Genomic DNA, 24,092 nt, shown 5'->3' on the forward strand with positions numbered 1-24,092 from the left:
TTGCTGAAACTTCACATGTGCAACACATCACTGGTAAAACGATTAGGTCATGCAGTCGCTAGCACGCTAGAGGTTGCCCGGTTTTTTGACGGGAGGGGCCAAGGCAGCGTAGTACAGGGAGAGGGGCGGAGAGCTTGCATGCTCTAGCTCCACCTCTGGTCAGCCCCCTTTGGAGATATAAGCACGCTGCCTTCTTTAAGGAATGTTTTACATGGAAAATTATATCTGCTGTGCCTCTCCCCTCCACCGTCTATGGGTCCCATTGTGACTCCAAACAGTTCAGACCACCCACTGTCCCTGTCTGCTAACTCCTCTTGCCAAACACTCATGCTGCCATTGCAACAGGGCCTGATCAGTGTTCCAAATACGCTTGAAGTGAAAGCCACAGGCCAGTGATGTTTTACCAGCAAAAAGGCATCCTGTTGTGTGGTTGGCTATCTGTACCCTGCAAGCCAGTGTAGATGAGTGAATTCATCATCTGGTCCTGGTCACGGCGTGGTCCTGTTTGGCTTGATACAATCACCGTCCCGTGTATGGCCTGTGAAAGTGACCTTTGCCCTCTGCTCTCTCCGGCAGGATCACTGCCATTACCAGGGTTACGTGGAGGACATGGAGGGCTCGTCTGTGGCCCTCAGCGTCTGCGCAGGCCTGAGGTAAGGGGATCGACGCGGCCCGTTCTGCTGTGACGTGGCCTGGGGGGGAGGGGGGTCGGATTAAGGGGTGGGGATCGGATTAAGGGGTGGGGGGGCGGGGGTCAAGATTACTGACTGTCCAGCGGGAGAACAACCTCCCTCCATTACGTGTGGCCCTGCCGGAGTCTGCAGGGGCCCCCTCCCATCGAATCATCCCCCTTCCAGTCAGCACTGTCACATGCAGGGTTAAGGGGAAGTCTGGCTTTTTCCACCTCGGCTGCCAGCAATGTGAAACTCCCGTCCATTTTCCTGCTCATCTCTTCGTTTTTCCCTCTCCTGCCCGCTCGACGGAAGGAGAGAGCCGACGATGAGCTCCCTCTGCACTCGCCGACTCCGAATCGCCTCAGCCCGTCTACCTTATGTAACAGCGCGGGGTCGTTAGATCTAATTACAGCCAGCTGTGCTTTCCCCCCCTTGTTTCCAGACGAGGCGATGGCTCGAAAGCGTTTCTACAGTGTGAGTCAGCGCAGTGGATTGTTGGACCTGGAAGGGCTTGAAGGGACTTCGCTGAAAACAGCTCGCGTCTTTCCCCACATGTCTGTGAGTTCAGGGCATCGTGGATTGTCATTATTTGTTGGACAGCACTGAGAGAGTAACACTAATGGCTACTAGTGAAAATGTGGAGGCGGAGTGCTGGAATAGTGTTGCCTAGACCTAGAGCCGCCATGCTGAACTTAGCTCACGCTAAGGCAAGCAGCGGACCGAAATCCCCACACCACCCTCCACGTTACCCGCGCGCAAACTTCACAGGCTCATTTCTCTGAGGAATGAAGTGTGTTGTTATGGCTTGCAAGCCCTCTTCAGGGCCTGGACGCTCTTCGCGCCGTCGCGTCGCGGGTTTCGCGGTAGCGGCGACCCCTGGGTGATGTAATAGACTGAGCGCTCCTTTGTCCTCCTGAACGAGAAGAGAAAGTAGATAATGGCTCTCAATGTAATGCGTTCTGCTGCTCAACAGGGAGTCCCCGTTGTGTTCTTTGTACCATTTGTGTGAAATGTCTTCCCCCTCTCGACTCAGGTCAGCAAGTTTTCTCTGAGAGTAAACTGTGCTGCGGCCAAGAGGCTTGATCTGGGGTATTTTCGTAATGCAGTTGGGTGATGTGCGGCAGTTAATGAGCTGTGTTGCCTGGCCGTTTGCCTGCCTTGAGTTGGATACATTTATCCAAGCACGTCTTGGGCCAGTGACAATGCCACAGGTCAGCCAACAAGAAGCAATGTGATTACGATAGCTAGCTTCCATCAGGCTGTTTAGCGTGGGCTTGCTTAGATTCCTCATCGGTTATCAAAGCTGTTTGAGGCATTGAACACGCGCTTATTAGAACTGCATTGTGGGACTGTGCTTAACTAGCCTGCTTGCTACCTCCAGGGGTGTCCTCCACATGGACAATGGGAGTTTTGGGATCGAGCCCCTGGAGTCCTCCACTGGCTTCCAGCACCTGGTGTACCGGCTGGAGGACGTGCGGACGGAACCGCTGAAGTGCGGGACGGCCCACTCGGAGACGGACCACACCCAAGACCACGACCACGACCACGACCACGACCCACGGGCGGTCCCCGTCAGCCACCTGCTCAGAGTGAGTGACCATATTCCACCCTCCCCTGAAGGTCCCCCGACACTCTCTTAAAGGCCTGAGGTTCCTCTGTATATAATACTGTTGCTATAGCCCTGATGTTCCCCTCTCTGTGTGTAATGTCTGTGTTTGCTGCTATTCTAGAGGAAACGGGCTGTGCTGCATCAGACGCACTACGTGGAGCTGCTACTGGTGGTGGATAATGACAGGGTGAGTAGGCCTTTCACACTGCTTATGTGCTGTCCTGCTGTGATTTAGTCACAACATCCTTTTCCGTTATCAGTCGGCCTACTGTAGCAAATTACTAGTTTATATGTATGTTGATTAAAGGGAAATTTAATGGTGAATGTGTGGAATGCAAGCAGGTTTACGGGATAAAATGGTATAAAATGCTGTCGGGACGGTGAGGACTGAGTGAAATGTTTCATGTTCTGAATCCAGCAATTCTCCTGGCTAACACCCTCATTTAATGTCTCTGAATATCCAACACAACTGCATCAACAGTTAAAACTTCTAACTTATCCAACATATTAAATATATTTATTTGATTTAATAATTCGGTAATTATCATTAAAGATATTAATTAGCAATTAAATCGCCAAATTTCTTGATAGGCAGAACAACCTGTTAGATCAACAAAATATAGAACTCAACCAGATTAAAATTGAGAAATTTATTAAGTTACAACAATATACAATGCCTGATCTAAAGATGAAGGTCAGCTGCCTTAAATAAGAAATGTTACAGAGAAGGACAGGTTACAGTCACAAAAGAAACGAATGAAAGAAAATCCCAAACCACAGCTTGTTTCTTGCAGGTTCATCTCAAGAAAACCAAGATTAAAGTTCAAAAACCAAATGACAGCTGAATCTTCCAAAAAGTCAGGGATGAAAATGTAAAAATGCCAGATTGCAAGACAAAAATGTCAGACCCTGCACACACCAAAACACCAAGAAAACAACAGGCCCAGATGAAAGGTTTAGATTCCTCAGATATCAACCCTCAAATCTCCACTGCAACAGATGTTAGCTGGCTGAAGTTAAGCACCCGAAAAACTCAAGACTCCCAGAGTTAAGGTCCAAATTTTATTGTGTTGCCAGAGAGGGGGGGGGGGGAGTGGTTGAGAGAGAAGTGGAGAGGATGGGTGAGATGTGGGAAGGGGGTCAGAGAAGGGCTGTCTTATGTGAAGGCTTGCAGATTTGTGTATTAAAGTGGCCTCATGTTGTTGGAAGCAGGGCTAAGCGCTATGCTATTATCAAATGATTAATTGTCCCACGGTCTTTATAATGAGACCAAACATGAATATGTTAGAAGGTAATGTTGCTCAGCTGTTGAACAGCCCTAAAAGCTTCTAACAACTGAGGTGGAATTGTAGACAAATAATTGTTAAAGCCGCCAGCTGTAATCTTGCCCTTCAGGCTAAATGTTTTCCATGTAACAAAACCAATCGCACCCTGTTGGTTTCCGCTTCAAGTTGGAATGGTCTCCATAGAACTGTAGGTTTCAACTATCACGCCACAACAACCATTATCTATAGAGACATTAATATTTTCAATTAAATGAATCACAGGTTGCATTCAAACGTAAAATCAAAGGGACATTTTCTGGTCTTTGTGTGGCATTATCTTGGCCATGCTGGGTCTCAGAGTGTCCTGTGTCTCTTTAAGTAATAAAGTAATAAAACTTTCAATGTAAGTTTTCAGGACCCTTTGAATTTTAAGGGGAGGGGGGGGAAAAAAACAAACCCTTAGCATGACTTAATTGCCCCAAGGATGCTTCCTTTGCTGTTTGTGGAGGGGGGGGGGGGGGTCAGACATAGATAACATTCCTATGGTCACACAGGGCAAGTTTGCCAGATAACAAATTTTATTGTCTGTTTCTCAAAGGTGGCAATCTAAAAACTAGATATCCGACAATGCAATGTTTTTCTCCTGACGTTGACAGATAGATGGCTGTTTTTCAGCAGAAATGACCAAATAAGCATGTGACACTGTCTTTTTTTATTTTAGTGTGTTTATTTTGGCTTTATACAACATCAGCTGGTGAAAAGTGACCTCTGTAGATCCTTGCCAACGCTGTCCTCTCTCCCTTCCTCTGAGCCAGTTTAACTACATGAACAGGAACCAGACGGCCGTGCGGGAAGAGATGGTCCAGCTTGCCAACTACATCGACAGCGTGAGTCCCATTGCACAGATCAGGAAGGAGGATGCGCCAATCTAGATTTTGGGGCCGGAGGCCATAGAAACTGCATTTTTTGAAAAAAGTTACCAATAGGAAGCAAGTCAGCCCTGATTTCCTTAGTGTGGAAGTGTCCAAGCTTATCTGAAACGGGTCGGTGTGGATGACTTATCAAGACCTCGATAAATAGAATCGTGGGTGATGTAGTGCTGGGTTAAACAAAAACCTGCACCCACACTGGCCATTTTTGGATAAGATCGGACACCCCAGAGTTATATGTGTATTGAACACAGCCTCTGTTGATCATATATAGATTGTGTTGTATTGATTTGTTGTACACTGAATGTTCAGATGTGCATTTTGAGCAGTGGATCTTTGGAGGCTGTGCGTGTGGTGAACTGCTCTCCCTCTGTTTGATGGCAGATGTATGTGGCCCTAAACATCCGCATCGTTCTGGTGGGGCTGGAGATCTGGAGCCAGGTGAACCCCATCAACACGGACGGCAGCGCGGGGGAGGTCCTGGGCCGCTTCGTCCAGTGGAGGGAGCAGAACCTGGTGCACCGCCGCAGGCACGACAGCGCCCAGCTCATCCTGTGAGTCCACACCCCCTTTCCCCATCGCCCCACCCACTCTCCACACCGCCACGCCCCTTCCCCACACCATCCCCACCGTTTCCCCACACCACGGCTCACTGTACCACCTCCGCTCTGCAGGAAGAAGAGTTTCGGGGGCACTGCGGGGATGGCGTTCGTCAGCACGGTGTGCTCGCGGAGTCACGGTGGAGGAATCAACGCGGTACGCTGCTCACCGTCGCCCCCTACAGTCTGAAAGACTCACTGTTACTCACTGTGAGCATAGTCACATTAGCATGTATATGAGCAACCGGTTTTTAGTTTTGCATCAGAAGAGAATCGATGTAAAAATGACTAAAAGCTTCTAAGCATCAACAAGCCAAAATGCGATGTGCGGTGTCCAAGCTCTTAACTGACCTGACTTTATTCCTCTGGCCCACAGTACACCAGCACCAACGTCCAGGCCTTTGCGTCCATCGTTGCCCACGAGCTGGGGCACAACCTGGGCATGAACCACGACGACGGGCGGAACTGCCTCTGCACCGTCGGCAGCTGCATCATGAACTCCGGAGCTACGTGAGTGCCCCCCCACTCCCCCGCTGTGTACGGCAGACGTGCGGTCCGTCCCTCAGCGCTAACCCCCTTCCCCCCCCCCCCCGCCCCCCTCACAGCGGCTCCCGCAACTTCAGCAGCTGCAGCGCCGACGACTTCGAGAAGCTGATCCTGCTGAGCGGCGGCAGCTGCCTGCTCAACATCCCGCGGCCCGACGAGGCCTACAGCGCCCCCTTCTGCGGGAACAGGCTGGTGGACGTGGGGGAGGAGTGCGACTGCGGCTCCGAAAAGGTGAAGGGGCGGTTACGTCACCGCCCTCCTCTCGGTTAGCGTAGCGTAGCTCTGACTAACCGATAAACCAATACGGTCTGGAGCCTCTTCCTCTACCCTGAAGCTATTCTCTGAGAAATTAAATGAAAACAGTGTCTCATCTTAAAGTTGTAAGTTTCACAGGGACTCTTAGATGATGTTTGCTGCTGAAGCATTAGCCCTTGATGCACTTACATGCCCTGCAGGCAGAAAGGATCTTTCATTTCCAAACGGTCCTTTCATTACATCCACACGTAATTTAAATTTGAATTAGAGTTTTTCTGTGGGAAAAGGCTGCTAGCTCCAAGCCGACGGCCTGAACCGCGAGGTTAATTTAGTACTGCTTTGCACTTCTAAGAAAATCATTTCCCGCTGCGTTAGCCTGTGTGCCTGTTGGAGCGCTAGCAGGGATGGCAGCGGCGTCGGCGTTTCGGGCTTGTTTATATGCACCGCGGCCCTGCGGGAGGGGAGTGCGGGGGCTGCATTTTAATCAGGCCCCAGGTCTGAGCGCCGCGCTCCGCTGGCCAGACCGAGCGCTGCAGATGGGCCGGGCGCGCGTGCCGGCGAATCGGAGGGCCATGGCGGCCGCGCTGACCCGCCCGCGATTCTCTCCCCCCCTCCTCCTCCGCCCCCCTCCCGCAGGAGTGCGAGAAGGACCCCTGCTGCCAGGCCAAGACCTGCAAGCTTACATCGGGGTCGCAGTGCGCCGATGGAGTGTGCTGCAAGAACTGTCAGGTAACCCTCCCGCCTGCCCCCCCCCCACCCCCCCAGGGATCAATATCATTCTGCTGCTGCACTCAAACACGACTATCAATGGGCCCGTCGCTCTGGTGCTTAGTATGTCAAGCCAGGTCCTTGGAAAATTCAGGGAAAATGTCTGTAGAAATGACAAGTGCTCACAGCTATATTGACTACTGCAGTGGTTCCCAATCCTGTTCCTGGAGTTTGACCGTCCTGTAGGTTTTTATTCCAAACCTTACTCTACTAATAAGCAGCTCAACAAGACATTGCTGTTGTATGGAGTGTGCTTCGTTAGGGCTGGAGTAAAAACCTACTTTACGGTAGTAGATCTCCAGGAACAGGGTTGGGAACCACCGGGCTACTGTATTGACTTCGGACAGCAGACATAGAACTTTCTGCACCGCAGCATCCAGGCAGTCAGTGGATCATTGACGGCCATTTTCCTTCCTCCTTCCTCCTTCCTCCCCATCTCTCCGCCCCCCTCATCACCCTCTTCCTCTCTCTTTCCCCTCAGTTCCTGCCGGGGGGGACGGAGTGCAGGAGCAGCATGGACGAGTGCGACCTGCCCGAGTTCTGCAACGGCTCCTCCTCCGTCTGCCAGGGAGACGTCTTCAAGCAGGACGGCCACCCCTGCAAGGACAGCCAGGCCTACTGCTACAACGGGAAGTGCCGGCACTACCACAAGCAGTGCCAGGCCCTTTTCGGAGAGAGTGAGTGCTCGCCTCGCACGAGAAGCCCACTGAAACCGTCTTTGTGTTGAATCAGCTTTCTGTGTATTTCGCTTCGTCTTCTCGTTTAGAGGTGGGAGCAGAGCTAGTGTTCAGGGAGAACGAAATGATTCCCTCTTAGGACCTGAGCGATTTGTTATTTGTGTCCGAGCGCCCTCTTGTGGTCTGTTATGTTTGCTGCAGTTCAGAAAAATAAATGGTCTAGTCTCCCAGTCCACTAGAGACTAAAAATGTTACGTTAGTGTGACCGTTGAAGCTGATGTTCTGCAAACCTCAGCTGAGTGAGTCCTCCATTTTGTGAGCAGAGGCCAAGGCTGCCCCGGAGCTCTGCTTCAAAGACGTCAACTCCAAGGGAGACCGCTTCGGGAACTGCGGGTACCAGGGTCACGGCTACAAGAAGTGCGAAAGCAGGTCAGTGCGACCCGGCTCGCGTTAGGAAACCGTACCCGGGCCGACGGTCGGTCGGGTGTCAGAACCGTGCGCTGACCGCTCTGGACCGTGGCCTTCCGCAGGAACGCCATGTGCGGGAAGCTGCAGTGCGAGAACGTGCAGACGGTCACGGTCTTCGGCATCGAGCCCTCCATCATCAAGACGCCCATCGCCGGGACCACGTGCTGGGGGGTGGACTTCCGGCTGGGGTCGGACGTCCCCGACCCGGGCATGGTGAACGAGGGGACCAGGTGCGAGGAGAACAAGGTACGGTGACCCTGCCGGAGTCGGGCCGGACCCTCGAGCCAGGCTCCAGCAACTCGAGTCTTGGCTTGAGTCATAGCATCATTATATGTCATATAGAACATACGTATTTGACATAACTACTTGCTGCTCTGTCAAAAGGGAATTGGATATTGGTTCACGCAGTGGTTTTTATTTGATGCTCCAATCATCACTGTGAACATATGGAGTTCTGTGGGGACAGCCATTAACAACACTCCCCTTTTAAGTTGTGGTCCACCCAAGGCAGAGCTAGGCTTCTAAATTATATGTATTTCTTCTTACAAGCATCGTACAAACCCCTTTCAAATGACATCATAGGGAACCAAGATCCTTTGGGATTAGAAGTTGAAATAGACTGGGGCAGGATTTGGAATAACAGTTGTCTGTCTTCAAAGAACCCCAATCACCAACTTATTCATTTTAACTTTGTACATCGGCTATTCATCACTTTGTGTAAGCTCTTCCTCATGATAACAATATCTAGCCCCATTTGCTGGTGTTGTTGGTTCCTTTGTACATATAGTGTGGGAATATCCCAAGGTGACTACATTTTGTAAACAAATTTAATCCAAACTCTCCACTTTCAATAACACTATCACTTTCTCCAGAAGTACTGGGAATGAGTTAATTCACTGCTGCTTTTATTTAATCCCCAGGTGTGTTTGAATTACCAATGTGTGAACGTGGACGTTCTGAAGTACGACTGCAACGTGCAGGAAAAATGCCATGGTCATGGTGTAAGTGCTCTCACCGTTAAATGAGCAACATATTTCCATGTAGTTCAGTAAACAAGTTCACAATTAATCTCATTCTGTTCTTATCAGTTAGTAGTTAAAAGTGCACCTGTTTGATTGACAGGACGCATCAATTGTGTGGACGCAGTTGACTAAGTCCACTCAGTTGTTTATTTTAATTGTCTGCTTGATTGGTTGGTGTTTGTTTCCGATCTCCTCAGGTGTGCAACAGCAATAAAAACTGTCACTGTGACAACGGCTGGGCCCCTCCCAACTGCGAGGCCAAGGGCTACGGCGGCAGCATCGACAGCGGCCCCACGTGGAACGGTGAGAAAATAGCTCTTAGCTCCCCCTGCTGGCAGGAAATGGCAGAAAGAAGCCTCCCCGGTCCCGGCCCTGCATGTTGTCTTTTCACTTGGACAGCTGGGTGACCCGCTGCATAGGCGAGGGAGTGTTGCGGGAGTGACGCCCGCTCTCCTCCTCTCCTCCACAGATAAGGACACCTCCACCAGGGACGGCCTACTGGTCTTCTTCTTCCTGGTGCTGCCCCTGCTGGCCGTGGGCCTCTACGCCTTCTTCAGGAGGAACGAGCTGCGGCGGCGCTTCTGCAGGAAGAAGAGGTCCCAGGGCTACGAGTGAGTACCGCGCGGCAAAGCTACATTCATCGCCATGACAACACCACCCTCATTTCATTCATCTCACATGGTGCTGAGTAGTCCAAAGCTAGCGATAGCAGAACAGGGATATTAGGGCAAAGTGCATATTTTCATTGTGTGAACCTTCTTGCATATTAAATCCAGTTTAAGTGCATAGATGGCCTTGTAAAGTGTCCTAAGGTGCAAGACCGTAAACTGAATAAGTAATTTAAAAGATAAAGGACAGTCCCTAATATTTATGCAGGGCTCTGCATTTTTTCTAAGGAGCACTTGTTATCCTAAATTGAAAAATTTTGGAGCACACTAATGCATCCCAATTAATAGATGTACTTCTAAAACTTTTTCTAGTTAGCGCACAGTTTTCAGGAGCTGAGACTCAAAATGGGAGCACTGTAGAGCCCAGTGATGTTGTCATGGAGCATGATTACCGTGGCACCTGCTACCTACTGTGATGTCACAGCTCCCTCCCCTGCCTGCTGTGACCCTAATCTTTCCACACAGGGCCAACAGCAGAACTCCGCCCCCGAGCGGGCGGGGAGAACCCCAAAGAAGCAACTCCAACAACATCGTCAAGGACGGAGTGAGTGCCCCCCCACCCCCCAGGATTTACTGTTCACTCGCGCATGTGCCGCTTCAACGATAACAGAATAAACGCTAAAACTAACTGAAGCCATCTTTTAACATAGATAGTTTAGCCTGGTAAAAAAGACTTTTCTCCTTCTCTCGATGCCTCATATACATGAGCTCTGTGCCTTAATCTTTTCCCAGATTTATTTGTCCAGCTTTCCAAAGGAGTTGTCATCATGTCTACCAATGTGTTCATTTTTGTCATAGTGCAGCCTAGTTTGGACAACTGGAAAAGTATTTGCTGTTTTGATATGAATAATTATGGGTTAAGAAGTGTTCTTGACTGTGAGCTGTCTATTAATGTATCTTCTCCTGGTGTGGGACATCAAAGTGAAAGAAACAGGCATGTTTTACAGTGTTCACGATATGTGGTAAATGACGAGATTCCTTTTCTCTCCCCTCTGTAAAAAAGCACCAGGTTCAGTTATTACCACCTGAGGAGGTAAATGACGCAGTATGTTTGTTCTTCCGGAGTGGGTCTGTTGTGCATCGCTGCTTCTTTAGGGACCCTGTGCCCTCTTTTTGACCTGTCTGTCAATGGGCGCAACATTTTAGGGACCGGCCACAAAGCCCCTCCCTCCATCACCCATTGGACAGTCATCAGCCATGGCCTGATTCTCATTGCTTATCTTTTGGGACATTGGGTGTTAAAATAGGTCTGAAATGTTGAGAAGTTTGGCTGAAAAAGCCTTATGATTTTTGCCAGAAGTGATTGGACAGAATATGAAGACCAACATTCCACATGATTGGGCGGTCTGGACATGCCAACGCTGATGTCTGGCCACCTGTGGGACGGGCTTTGTGGCCTTTTTTGGATTTAAAGAAAATGAAGCATGCTTTTGACTTCAATTACTGCCGCTAATCTACTCAGTCCTCTACTAACCTGGGTGATAACAGGACCCCTCTTGTCTTTTAATTTATTTTTGGGTGATGAAGGGAAGCTCATCCTCTGTGCAATTCCCCTACCTAATGAATATACCCCCCCTTCCACCACCACCTGCCTCCCCATCCCCACCCCTTTACTCTCTTACGTATGCACATACCTCTCACAGCTTTTACAAAATATCTTTCTCTGCAAGGTTTGCTTTATTTGCGTTTTGATTTAGCACAATAAGAACTTAAACCACAACTTTCATTGGAGCACAACTACTGGTTATCAAACAATGTTGGTAGCAGTGCCCAAAAAATGACTATATCACTGACAGACACCGCTGCAAAAGCGTGTGTGTATGTGAGTGTGTGTTTGTGTTTGCGTCTGTGTGTGTGTTGTATTTGGTAAGATTCTTACACACGCAGGCATCATTGACATTTTGTTATTCATAGTGAAGTGTGTTTCTTGCCCATTCACATGCTTGCACGCATATGCTTTCTGAGATGGGGTAACTTTTTGGTTTCTACAACTCCTCTCCCAGCTGTGTCCCTTACAGTCCCCTTTAAAACACTACATTTCTGCAGGTGGTTGTCTTTGGGAGCATCTATGAGCAATGACAATGCATTCCCTTCCCTCTGCATTTAAGTGCATTCTGAATACCCACTGTTATTTGCTGAAGGAATACGCAGATCCTGCCATCTTTTTGCCAGTGCCCATTCCTGTGCTTCTGCTGAAGTGTGTGTCTTTGTCCTTGTGTGACCCCTGGCTGCTGTCTGTTCTCACTGGTGCGACTGTCTGTTGTTTGTGTGCAGGTCGTACAGACGAGCAGGTCCGCCTCCGTGCCGCCGTATGCCGCCAAGCCTCCCCCGCCGCCGCCTCACCCGCGGTAAACGCACCGGCGCTAGTTAGTTTGGGCTGTCCCAATGGAGATCCCTGCTACCGAAGTGCGCCGTTTCACGCGAGTGCCTTTTCTTCCCTCTCTCTGCAGGCCGCCCGCTGCAAAACAACTGGTGCCTCAAAGACCCGCCCCGCTGCCCCCGCACAGGTCCTGAGAGCAGGGGGCAGGATCAGCGGGGGCACATCACTCAAACTCTTCCCCGAAGCTTTCGAAACCGCAGTCAGCCAAATCCAAAATAGACACGCAGTCACTTGAAAGATGAACGCTCCCTGCAATAAGGAACTCTTGTCAACCCACGCAAGTCTCCATTCGCTCTGATGGCCTCTGATGACCCTAAATGCAAGGAGCGGAAATCGGAGTACATTAGCAGTAGGACCACTGCTATAATAGCTGCCCTTCAGTGTGTCAAGTTATGTCATAGGAACGTCAAAAAGACATCTCTCAAACCCTTGAAAACATGAGAGAAATATTTTGTCAGTTGTTTTAGTTATTTGTTTTTAAGTGTTACTGGACATCCCTGGTTCTGTGGAATGTAAAAAATGCACTGGCTTATTTTAAATTGGGGACAGATGTATCTTTTTAACCTGGTAGGAACGTTATTGCAAATTGCCCTCATACTGAGCAACACTGTGTATCCTTAATAGTTTTTTCAATAGTCTTGTACAAAATCGCTGTTTTCATCATTTTCAGTCATATTTTTTCAAGTAATATTGCCTTGAAGGGTTTTTACCTGAATGTGATCATAAGATTTTACAGCTTTTTTTTTTGTCCAATCTGTTGGTGTAACACATGCTTCTGTTATTGGATATCCCCAAAACATTCCACCCAATCCATTCATGCATGAACTCTTCAAATGCTCACACAAGTGCAATACTAAACTAGGTTCTGGGTATCTAAAGCCACGCGTGTGCAATAAATCAAAAGATTGCCATCTAAGCCTCTGAGATTCTGTGCATCTGGAACATGCTGGATTTGTACATTTCCCATTCAGCTTTGGGGTCAGACAAACTCTCCAGTATGGTGAACGGCTGACTGACCTGGACTCTTTTGTTCTTTATGAATGATTTTGCATTATTGCAAGAAAAACCAGCCTGTAGCTCTGATCCCATTGTTGCTGTTTAATTAGTTTTATTTAATGCTTTTGAAAAAGGACATTTTATATTTTTGCCAATTTAGGTATTGCCTACATAGGTAAACTGTAGTCCATGTATCAGTTGTGAATTTTTAAATATATATTATAAATTTCATGTTTCTGATGTGGGTGGTGCTGACTGATTTGACTGGGGAGTTTTTGTCTATGATACTTGCTCGTTGGACATGTGATGTGCTGTCCGAAATGGTCCTTTTGTATTTGCATTGATCCTAAGGGCTACCGGGCATTGCACGAAAAAAATTTTGAACATCCTGCGAATGAAAAGCTAAAAGACATAAACAGAAACTGCCCAGATCTTGTAAGGTTTGAGACATCGATTGTGCAAAATCCGTACTCTGCACTGTACCATGGTGAGCTCTGTTACTTATTTTGAGAATAAGATCCAATGTTCTTCCTGTCTCAGGAATCTTTTTGATCTGCAGTTCTATTATGCATCCTATATGTATGGATATTATATCTACCAGCTTTGAAACCTATTGCACTCTTGCTACAGACATTTGATGCCACTGCCCCTGCTGCATAGGTGTGTCGGTGGGATATGGCACTGCAACGTGGCACCCTTTCCAACGTGCCCCATCACATACCTCTTGTTCTGCGTCGATCAACCTAAAGAGGACCTGTCTCGTGCCATGCAGAAACTGCATAAATTGGTGTTGGAAAAAATTTTGTTTTAAAAATCATGTACAGTCCATATATGTGATTTACATCATATGTCATGTTTGTGGAATGTCTTGTAAATGTATTGGTATGTATCTGGGAGCTGGAGTAGGAAAAGGTAACAATTAATTAATAGGATGACTTAAAATTGCACCGCACTTAACTCTCTTCCAGGTCCTAAGTTTGACTGGTTTCATGGTTAGCAATGGTGAGCTATAGCTGCCGATTCATTGTGGCTTAAGGAAGGACTCGTTTTAATGCCCTTTGATTTGGTTTGCTGTCTGCCTGGCTAATGGTGGTGGTGGTGGTGGTGGTGGTTTTGGTGTTGCATATTAAATAAAAACACTGGTATGTCTCTGTGAGTTCAAATCAATGGTTTTTTTCATATAGATTTATATACAATTCAGTGCTGGATTTGTATCCTTCTTTAACTGAAAGTTTACTGCTTGTAAACAACTTTATGAATTGTGGCTATGAAATGTGTGTTTTGTTTTGCCACTAGAAGTGCAACGGGTCTTTGAAATAGCAATACAAAAATATTAAATGTTTTGTGTGTAGCCACTCAACTCTTAATATGGCAGTATAAATAAATTAGTCCATTTCAAGAAATAGCTATGCAATGCAGCCAAACTATAGTGCAAGATGTGTTTTATATAGTGAACATATTGTGTAACTTGTGAAGGTGAAGAATCTTATACCCGATGTTATCACATAAATGTCAGTATGATGTGCTGTTCATATTCTGCTTGGAGCAAATATAAGTACTTATCAACACAGTTAATGCATATAATTGTATTGTATTGAGTAAATATCAATTTTTTTCATTGTCATTTTCGAGCATTCAAAATCTGAAACTGGGAGATGAGTACTGAAGGGAGAAATTTGTGTCCAAAAGACAAATGGTGGAATTCTTAAATGATACACAATTCTGTTAATTGTGTTTGAATTGATTAGATTTTTAAACTAAGAGAACATCATTTTATAGCATCATAATAACATTGTTTTAAGTGACTGAAATTGTTTTAGATAATTGTTTCACATAATCAGATTAAGTTTAGTCCTGGACTAAATTTTAGTTTTAATGAGACCAAGACTCACTCGTATCAGTGTGATGGTGAGAACAAAGTGTGGAGGCCAGAAGGAACTGCCCAAGATCCAAAGCACCCCCCCTTCATCTGTGAAACATGGTGGTGGGGGGTGTTATGGTTTGCGCATGAATAGCTGCCAGAGGTACTGGCTCACTTGTGTTCATTGATGATGTACCAAATGCCTCCAAACTCATGGGACGGTGCATCATCCTATTGCAATGATCCCAAACATATAGAACAGATAACAAGTTCAAGATCAATTCTTTGTAGACTGTGCACAGTTACTTTATAATAGTATGGTTTGTTACTCAGTTGTGCATTAGTCACCAATGTGGCTGTCTGCCTATTGGTGGATGATTTTAAACCGCATAGGCATCATCCTTTGGGTAGCCATTCTACTTTATGTCAAGAGCATAGGTGTGGTTTCCTAGGATGTTACAGGCCTCCCTGTTTGCCTGCTGCTCATAAAATGAAGTTTCTGATTGGCAGAACAGCTATCATGGCACAGGTGCTCACTATGGCATGAGGGTGCATTCTGTTCATAACTGAGTTTCTTGTGCAAAAAATGAATGTAATGGTGCTTGGAACAAATTACTCAGAATCATATATAGTTGCTCGCCAGCAAACTCAAACTGGAAACTGTCCTGAACATTTGTTATAAATCTGACTATTATTACATGCATAAAACATAAAATATAGATTATTAGATTTAATATGTTCAATCTGAATAAATATATATATAGCACAAATGGCATTTTGTTTACTTAAAAAACTGAACAGTGAGCAAAATTATGGTAGCTCTATCTTTACTTTCAGGACTATGCTGCTGAACACTCGCTGCATGCCTTCTGAAGGTGAAAACTTGGACTAAACAGCTTCAGAACAGAACAGTAATCACGTATTTTAGCTTGTACTTGCTGCACACTAAACATGGAGAAATAATACATGTTCCAGAGTCTATTAACTGTATGCTGATTATCATAACTTGTATAGGCCTAAATAAATGGCGGCAAGCAAGGTATTGTAAAAAGTCCAGGAAAACGGGAAAAAAGCGCTACACAAATTGATTTGAATTGAATTCGTCACGCTGCAGGACAGGAACTTGGATTATCAAAGCTTTGCACCCTACCGGTGCTCAATGTGTGTAACACAGAAGAAGCCACCGGAGTAGCCGTAAGTTAATAATGGTAAAATAATTTACCTAATAATACAGCTGTATGTAGTTGACATTATATGGTATTTTACATTTACATGCCGCGCATTGATATTCTCGTTTTATTCTCCTGAATTTTGATTTAGAAATGTATTTAGCGAACACTGATCGGGAATTTCTCCAACTCCTTTGATGGCTCACCTTAGCTAACGGTCGTTAGCCAGCCATAATTACGTGCAGCTTACATCGGTGCTTTAGATAGCTGTTGTTAGCTGGTTAGCTAACATTAGCCACAGCTACAATCACTAGCTCAGGGCTCTACGCAAATGTTTTTTTCTAAAGAGCACACATGCTCCTAAGTCCAAATATGTAGGAGCACACTTATGCATCCCAGTTTGTAGATGTGCTCCTAAATTGTTTTCCAGTCAGCAAACAATATCTATCCGGAGCAAATGCTCCGAAAATGGGAGCACTGTAGAGCCCTGTAGCTTTAGATTCAATCAATCATAATCAATATTCTCACCGTTTTGTAAAAGCTGACTAAACTGTTCCTACCTTGTAGGTATTCACAACGAACTGATTCTGGAATTGGGCAGCTTACTAGCTAAATATGACATGGTGTTGCTATATTAATATCAAGGTGCATTATCCTATGACATGGTCACTCCTGTTTTGTTTAAGTTAAATTCATTTAATAAAGCCGATGCCAGTTGATAAAAAGGATAGCAACATGAAATGTGTCTAGCTTAGATGGCTACAAGGAATTGTATGAGGATGTGTGTGACAATTGAGTTTCTTTTAATGTTACAGAGCAGTGGAGACCTCAGATTTACTCAGTATACCAGCATTGTTTTCCAATGGGCTGACCTAAAAGTACAAAAATGTTGTTGAAGGATTTACCCCGGGATGCCCTGATGCGACCTCTGACCCGAAATGAGGTGGTGGGGATGGTGGTGCGTCTGACCATATTTGGGGCGGCTACCTATTTCAGTATCAAATGGGTGGTAGAAGCACTGGACCCTACCCACAAACAGAAGCTTCAAGCAAAGAAAAGGGTATAATTTATCATTTTTTATCATTAAAAAAATAGGAACAGGTTTAACTTGAGAATAATATTTTTTAAAATTATTATTTAATAAATATTGAATTATTCCCAAGCTTGTGTCAAGTAGCTTGCATCCTAACAAAGCTGTTGTCGCTGAATCTATTGCCCTGCAGGCAGAGCAGCTGTTAAAACAGATTGGGGTGGAAGGGGTCAAGTTGACAGAATATGAGATGAACATTGCTTCACACCTGGTAGATCCACGCAGTATGAAGGTATTGTGACCCCGGACCTGTCCTTTGAAAATTGTATTCACTAGAATCACCAATTACCAAAACAATTTAAGCGCTTACATACAGATGCACATTGCTCACTTGGATTACAGGACAGAACAATGTCTGGTTTTGTGTGATAGCATTCCATTGTTTAGCTAAGTGACTGAAAGGGAAGCGATGACTAGAAGCAGAGGTGTGCATTGATGCTGTGGTTTGCCCTGTTAAGGTGTCCTGGAGGGACATCGCCGGACTGGATGAAGTCATTACTGAGCTGCAGGACACGGTCATCCTGCCCTTCCAGAAACGCCACCTGTTCACCGGCTCCAAGTTATTCCAGCCTCCCAAAGGTAATTGCATGTGCATATGTACGTGCTATGTTCATTACTATAAGCACAACATTTCTTTACTTTGGTGAATCTGTCTTCCTCTCCTCTGTCAGGGGTGCTTTTGTATGGGCCACCAGGCTGCGGGAAAACCCTGATCGCCAAGGCAACTGCCAAGGCCTCCGGGTGCCAGTTCATCAACCTGCAGGCCTCCACATTGACGGACAAGTGGTACGGCGAATCGCAGAAATTCACCGCCGCTGTCTTTTCCTTGGCCGTAAAGATCCAGCCCTGCATCATCTTCATAGATGAGATTGGTGAGTCCTTGTGGAGTACTGTCGTTTCACCAGCTCTTGTGAAAGCATCTACGGACACACTAGTACAGCTGCATTCACTTCAAAGTGCTTCGGCTCATCCCATTAAACTGTCAAAGTGATCTCGGATCCTGAGATGATGTGTAGCATTTGCTCCGAAGAAACAAAAATGTGATGTTTTCCTTTCATTCTCCTGTCTGTTCTTCAGGTGAGTTGTGAGCTGTTCAGTGCGATTAATGCTCCCAGTTGTTGAATTATTCAGGCTTTTGGTTTGAGTCATGCCGGTGTTTCTCTGTGTCAGACTCGTTCCTGCGGAACCGCTCCAGTATGGACCACGAGGCTACGGCCATGATGAAGGCCCAGTTCATGAGCCTGTGGGACGGGTTGGACACTGGCACAGACAGTCAGGTATCTCCTCTAATCCCCTCTACACACTTCTTCCTATCCAGCGTTCTTTGAGTAAAACTAAAGTGTTTTTTTTTTATTTAAACACTGGAGACAGGAAAAATCTTTGTTGTCTTGCCAGAAACTTTAATGATACTAACTTTAGAAGTATTACTGACCTTTTCTGTTTCTTTGTGTATTCATTTTAAACTCATGCTAATTCTAATAGGCAATCGTAAATGCACGATAGGTGTTCAGGATATAAGTCACCTTATTGATTTTATAGTGTTGCTGTTATTTACATTTCTGTGTAGGTGATGGTAATGGGAGCCACAAACAGACCTCAGGATGTGGACCCGGCGATAATGCGAAGGATGCCCACCACGTTTCACGTTAGCCTGCCAGTGAGTCTCTCTCTCTCACACACACACACAAACACACACACACGCACACACGCTGGAATGGCCGGTCACAGTTATAACCGCTCACATTACTGCGCTTGCCTCTGAGCCCCTGACTATTATATAAGCTAGAGGTCACACAGCACTACAGGAGAGCTAGCACCAGTCAGAGGGGAGGGGTATCTCTCACTGATGTGTTTGGGATGAGTAATGCAGCAGTAACCTAAGGAACCCTGGCCAGCCTAAACTCACTCCTCTAAACTCTCCCCTCCCCTGCTGAGACAAAGTCTGTTATGTTCCACTGCTTTAGAGTCTTAGTCATAGTCATCTATGGGTGAAGTTCAGTTGGACACCCAAAATATTGAGGCAACAAGGTCCTTCTTGTGCTTGCGAGCTTTCTTATTTACTTAAAATCTTTTTTTAAATTTTAATTCATTTGGGGAAAAAAACTGCAGGTTGTCTTTGAGAAGAGCATCTTTTCAGAATAAAGACCATATAAATAAATTCATGTAAATAAATAATTGAATACATAAACACTACCTCTACTGCTATTACTACCACCACTGCATTTATTCTTGTGTAGAACCCTAATGAGCATCTGATGTATATCTCTGAATTAAAGGGTTTATTGCTTAATGATTGCCTCGTAACCTGAATGGTGAGTTCATTCTGGACACCCCTGGTCATTTGTCCAAGTCCTGTTTTATAGTAGTGAGGAGCCAACGATCTGATGAATTTGTTGTGTGTGCATTCCTCTCGTTAACTTGGATTGTATCCTCCAGTTCTCTCATCAGTTTTATCTGTGCCCCCTTCTCTGTGTAGAGCCAAAAACAAAGACAGGACATCCTGAAGCTGATTCTGGCAGGAGAGAATGTGAGTACCCTTTGTAGTCTGCCCAAGGGCACTCTATAGACAGACCCTGTTTACAGTTGATTGTTCGTCGTTAATTAGTGCATTCAGATGATTGATTTTCAATTATTTTTAATGTGTATACTGGACTGTGCGGTCGTCAGCTTAGCCATTAAATATCAAATGGCCAAATAGCGGCCTTGATCTCTGTATTCTAGTGTGCAGCAGCAAAGGCCATCTGGGATTGCTGTCTTGCTAAGTAAATCCTGGTTTAGTATTCCGTTGGAAGAATGTACGCCTCGCACCGAGCAGGCTGTTCAACCCCTCAGATTTGCGATGTATCCTTGACTTTGACTAATGAGTCAAGAATATTGCAGCGGCCACAAAACGTCTCTTTCACATTTAAATGAAACGATAATGGCGAAGTGAAAAGGCTTCCTGCATTAGGTGCTGCACTGGCCGTGACGGATGCTTTAGCACGTGAAGGACAGATTTTGGCCGCTTGAGGAAACCGTAGCCAGCGTCTCCGGCTACTTTTTTGTGCTGTATTCGAGGGCCTTATTCCCGTCAGAACGAGCTTATGACCTTTAAAGGACTGTTCTCACCCCCCGGATGCCTCCTCCCTCCGCAGCTGAGCAACGCCATCAACCTGAGGGAGATCGCGGAGCGGACGGAGGGCTACTCGGGCAGCGACCTCCGGGAGCTGTGCCGCGACGCCTCCATGTACCGCGTCCGCGACTACGTGCGCAAGCAGCAGATGAAGCAGATCGCGCAGCAGCTGCAGGAGTCCGACGAGGACGAGAGGTAGAGGCTCGCAGGGGGAATGAGTCAGGGGTACGGCTTTGGAGAAAGAGTCGGGGGTACGGCCATGGGGAATGAGTCAGGGGTACGGCTTTGGGGAAAGAGTCGGGGGTACGGCCGTGGGGAATGAGTCAGGGGTACGGCTTTGGGGTAAGAGTCAGGGGTACGGCTGTGGGGAAAGAGTCAGGGGTACGGCTTTGGGGAAAGAGTCGGGGGTACGGCCGTGGGGAATGAGTCAGGGGTACGGCTGTGGGGAAAGAGTCAGGGGTACGGCTGTGGGGAAAGAGTCAGGGGTACGGCTGTGGGGAAAGAGTCGGGTACAGCTGTGAAGTGGTACGCCTTTGACTCACATATGTGGAAGTCAGGACGCCGTGGGAAAGAGCATACGCTGTGGAAAAGAGTTGTGGCAGGCTACATATAGGTTCGCACATATTGCAGATGTGAACACATGTAATAGATGGCAGCTCAACATGTCAGGCACGCTTGCTACAGCAGAGGTTGCAGCAAGGAGTGCCGGTGAATATGATTGGGCTTTCCAAATTGGAGTGGGGTGGGGGGGGAAGCGCAGTTTTGAAAAGGAAATGTGTGGTGAGATTTAGTTTTGAGGCTGAATGTGCTGATTTTTTCCCTCATGGTATGATCCCTGTCTCTCCAGGCCGGTGGATGAGGACCGGTTGAGGCCCGTCACACAGCTGGACCTGCTGTTCGGCCTGGACAAGATGACGGAGTCCAAGCAGGCCACCGTGTGCCACAGCTCCCTGAAGGAGGTGCCCCTGGATTAAAGCCCCCTCCTCAGCCTGCCAGTCCCACCCTCCCCCCTAGCACTACCCCTGGAACCCACGGCCAGACGCCAGTGGCATCAGCACGAAGGGATTGAGCTGCGTTCTGTTTTCCAAAGAGGCAAGCCGTCTTCTGTGGGAAAGCGGGGTCACTCTGTTTGCGTCTCGTCACTGGTACTGTGGAATGCACTGGGAAGGAATTGCCACACTTGGAAATGCATCACTGCACAGACCCATGATTTTTGACTTGAAAGGTTTGATAGAAAGCTTGTCCAGATTTATTGCTGGCAAACATAATTTGCAAGATAACTGCAGGGATGGAAAATGTTATTTTTTATTTGCACCGTAATCTGCTTATGATAATTTTATGCAGGCCTTTTATATGCGAGTGTGTGTGCACGTCTGTGGATGTGTGTGTATATATGTGTGTGTGTGTGCGCGCGTGCGTGTGTGCATGTGCATATGTACACAGACACATACACAATCGGCACTCATTGCTGCGAATCTCGGGGGAGCTAGACAAACATTGAGCTCTCCTCCAAAACTCCCAGTGTCAGCCAATGCTTCTTATCGCACCCCACTTTGCAAGTCAACAGGCGGACTTGTTTTCAACCGATCGGCCAATTGGGATCACTGGAGAGCACTGACACACTTCAGTCCCTGCCAGTTGAAACCCTCTTATGCCCGGGCAACACTAGAACCGACTGTACGTCAGCCAGGCACAGTCAGCATTGGAATGTTCCAGATTTTATACCAGACCGTGGGGTCCATTTAATGCATGATAACAGTAGCTGAGCTACCCAGCAGCCAGATTTATAAAAACTATTTATAAAAACTGTTTTAATTTCTTTGGACAGTATCCGATGCTGTCACATAGAGACTGCAAAAGGAAAATAACTATGAAAGTATAAAATCATTTGTTAGCTGCAGTCTTTTAAATACTCTGTCAAGTTTAGGTATTTTACGTTTTCTGTTATCAGGTGATATTTACGTACTGTATTTTTTCCCTCTCAGCATTGCTGAATCCAGTTCATTTTTGGCAGTCTTTTTAAAATCTGACCCGTTACAGTGTGATGATTAGTCATGTATTTATTTTCCGTGTATTGTGTTGTTTGGCCTCGATAATGGAAAATGATTCAGGCCTCATGGTTTATCCTCATATTTAGTGTCAACATATTTCTGAACTAGCTATATTATTAATATTTTCCACTCATGAGTGCCATTTCTTGACACTTCAAGAAATGAAAAAACTTCTACCAAGTTAGCCGAGCCAAGTAGCATGCTGAATTAAGTTTTTGCTCTGCATATAGCAGAGTGGCTAGCTAACCAATTATTTACATTTTGTACACAAGCGGTTCAGTGTCAATGTGACTAAACCGATCCCCATAGTTAATTTATGAAAAGTGCTGCTGCTGTATGTTCCATTGGTGTCCGGAACACACCGATCCAATTGGCTGACACAGAACAGTAGCACAGTGCTTTCTAGCTGCTGCAGCGAGGGAATTCATTATTTTCTTACCGTAGGTGGTTCTGCGAGATGGGTGGAAATGCAAGGGAAGAGAAATTACACCATTTCACGCTCATGGGTGGGCAGCGTGTTTATTGCATTTTGCATTTTGCTCGTATTATGACCTGGATCTTGGATTGCAATGCCACGCCGTCTTTTCCCGTCCCTGTAACAGGATGACGCTGTTTTTCACTGTGCTTGCCTGCTTTCAGGCCCAGTGAACTCAGGATTGTCCTTCACAGTCCCCACGCGTAATTGCATTAAAAACATTTAGGACCAAGTTGCAGCAAAGACAGAGAAGGACCCTGGAACCTGTAATTGTGCTGCTGTTGACATACTCCTCATTGTGTGCAATACATCACAGAAACGCCGCCAGACCTCGTTCAGCAGCACATCAAGGTGGTGTGATGATGTCATAATGGCTAAAGAGGCAGGCGTATACCAGAAACTACTCTGATATCAGTTGGTATCATAAACAAGTTTTCAAGTAATAAGCAATATTTGATAGATGAGTAATTCCTTTTGACTACTTGTATATTTAACTAATATTGCACTATTTTAAATTATGTAAAAATGTATGTTGTTTTTTTGTTTTTTTTTCCTTTGGCTTCAAAGAATTGAATGTTTCATCAGCAGTCAAAACTTGCTTGAACTGTTAAACCACCACTTAAGACAAACACATCTTGAACAGTTATCTGCATGCCTTAGTGTTAGACTATAAATTGAGTGTTGTGCTGTTGCATTGAAGGCCAAAGCTACGGGTAACATGGCTAACAAGGGAGTCACTTTCTTTTTCACGAATGTAAATCCAGTCTGTGTGAATGTACTTTTGCTGTCTCCTTCAGTGATCAGTCATCTCATTTTATGTGTAATATTTGTACCATGTTGTTCTTAGATCTGGCAAGGGCATATCATTGATTGAGTCTGAAAGTGTTTCTGTTTCTGTCTATTAGTTCTGTTACAGAACCTGGTGGTTGATCTTTTAGGAGGTTGGATTGGGCTTTGTTCTTTCCTACACGAAGCACAGATTGTTTCTGATGGGGCATTCAACTGAGTATATGGTGATTTGTGGAATGACACTACAAACCTGTGTTTTCTTTTTTTTAATGTGGTTACCCTAGTCCTTTCAGAAAATAAAACCCGGTGGAAAGTATTTGTCTGGATCCTCCATGCATTTGTAAACGTGCTCTTTAAAGGCCACAGAGTTAAAGTGTTCACAGTTATTATATTAATAACATATATATTAATGACAGTTTTAAGGTAATGTGCAAATAAGTGCAAACATCTCTAAACATCCTTTTAGCCTACATAGACCAGAAAGGCAGTGCCTTAATTTAAATAACCTTTTTTGTTAATTGCAGGAATTGTGCGAGCCTTTTGCATTCTTATTTCCGTACAGAACCGTGTTATCGCTTCATAAAAATAAATGATCCGGTCTGCTTTACCTGCCAGTCTCCATAGAGACCGTGAGCCCATGCTGAAACATGGATCCCTTTCAGTGTCATTTTGCCATCTGGAAAAAAGTG

At 46.1% G+C, this 24,092-nt stretch overlaps 2 protein-coding genes across 6 annotated transcripts in view; both read left to right on the forward strand.

The window, feature by feature from the left end:
- adam9 (ADAM metallopeptidase domain 9) overlaps positions 1-12,194 on the forward strand; it is a 33,901-nt gene extending 21,707 nt beyond the window's left edge. Inside the window, exons 5-23 of one of the 2 annotated variants that reach the window (XM_064347442.1) lie at positions 577-653; positions 2,056-2,263; positions 2,405-2,470; positions 4,364-4,435; positions 4,862-5,031; positions 5,152-5,233; positions 5,453-5,586; positions 5,682-5,853; positions 6,514-6,606; positions 7,127-7,322; positions 7,646-7,751; positions 7,853-8,036; positions 8,711-8,791; positions 9,010-9,115; positions 9,282-9,423; positions 9,946-10,024; positions 10,484-10,513; positions 11,755-11,828; positions 11,931-12,194. In XM_064347442.1, coding sequence (XP_064203512.1) covers positions 577-653; positions 2,056-2,263; positions 2,405-2,470; positions 4,364-4,435; positions 4,862-5,031; positions 5,152-5,233; positions 5,453-5,586; positions 5,682-5,853; positions 6,514-6,606; positions 7,127-7,322; positions 7,646-7,751; positions 7,853-8,036; positions 8,711-8,791; positions 9,010-9,115; positions 9,282-9,423; positions 9,946-10,024; positions 10,484-10,513; positions 11,755-11,828; positions 11,931-11,994 — 2,136 coding nt within the window. In that variant the 3' untranslated portion in view covers positions 11,995-12,194. The remainder of the gene's footprint in view (positions 1-576; positions 654-2,055; positions 2,264-2,404; positions 2,471-4,363; positions 4,436-4,861; positions 5,032-5,151; positions 5,234-5,452; positions 5,587-5,681; positions 5,854-6,513; positions 6,607-7,126; positions 7,323-7,645; positions 7,752-7,852; positions 8,037-8,710; positions 8,792-9,009; positions 9,116-9,281; positions 9,424-9,945; positions 10,025-10,483; positions 10,514-11,754; positions 11,829-11,930) is intronic. The other variant, XM_064347443.1, reaches the window with a different exon arrangement.
- Positions 12,195-15,769: 3,575 nt separating this feature from the next.
- Positions 15,770-23,719, forward strand: atad1a (ATPase family AAA domain containing 1a). 4 transcript variants are annotated; one of them, XM_064347455.1, is made up of 10 exons: positions 15,770-15,911; positions 16,702-16,946; positions 17,110-17,208; positions 17,435-17,555; positions 17,648-17,848; positions 18,147-18,253; positions 18,544-18,633; positions 19,453-19,503; positions 20,111-20,283; positions 20,936-23,719. In XM_064347455.1, the coding sequence occupies exons 2-10, from the start codon at positions 16,773-16,775 to the stop codon at positions 21,060-21,062; spliced, it is 1,143 nt and encodes a 380-aa protein (XP_064203525.1). In that variant the 5' UTR covers positions 15,770-15,911; positions 16,702-16,772; the 3' UTR covers positions 21,063-23,719. The 4 variants fall into 4 exon arrangements, with proteins under 4 accessions (XP_064203525.1, XP_064203528.1, XP_064203527.1 ...); XM_064347458.1 differs by having other exon boundaries at positions 15,776-15,911; positions 16,785-16,946; XM_064347457.1 differs by having other exon boundaries at positions 15,788-15,925; positions 16,785-16,946.
- Positions 23,720-24,092: the final 373 nt, after the last annotated feature.

This window comes from Anguilla rostrata, chromosome 8 (assembly GCF_018555375.3).
Source record: "Anguilla rostrata isolate EN2019 chromosome 8, ASM1855537v3, whole genome shotgun sequence".
Taxonomy (NCBI): domain Eukaryota; kingdom Metazoa; phylum Chordata; class Actinopteri; order Anguilliformes; family Anguillidae; genus Anguilla; species Anguilla rostrata.

Excerpts from the sequence above, each read along its gene's own strand:
- atad1a (XM_064347455.1), top strand. The coding sequence starts at position 16,773 with ATGTTGTTGAAGGATTTACCCCGGGATGCCCTGATGCGACCTCTGACC. Across the intron at positions 17,849-18,146 it reads CATCTTCATAGATGAGATTG|ACTCGTTCCTGCGGAACCGC; the intron begins GTGAGTCCTTGT and ends TCTCTGTGTCAG. Across the intron at positions 19,504-20,110 it reads TGATTCTGGCAGGAGAGAAT|CTGAGCAACGCCATCAACCT; the intron begins GTGAGTACCCTT and ends CTCCCTCCGCAG.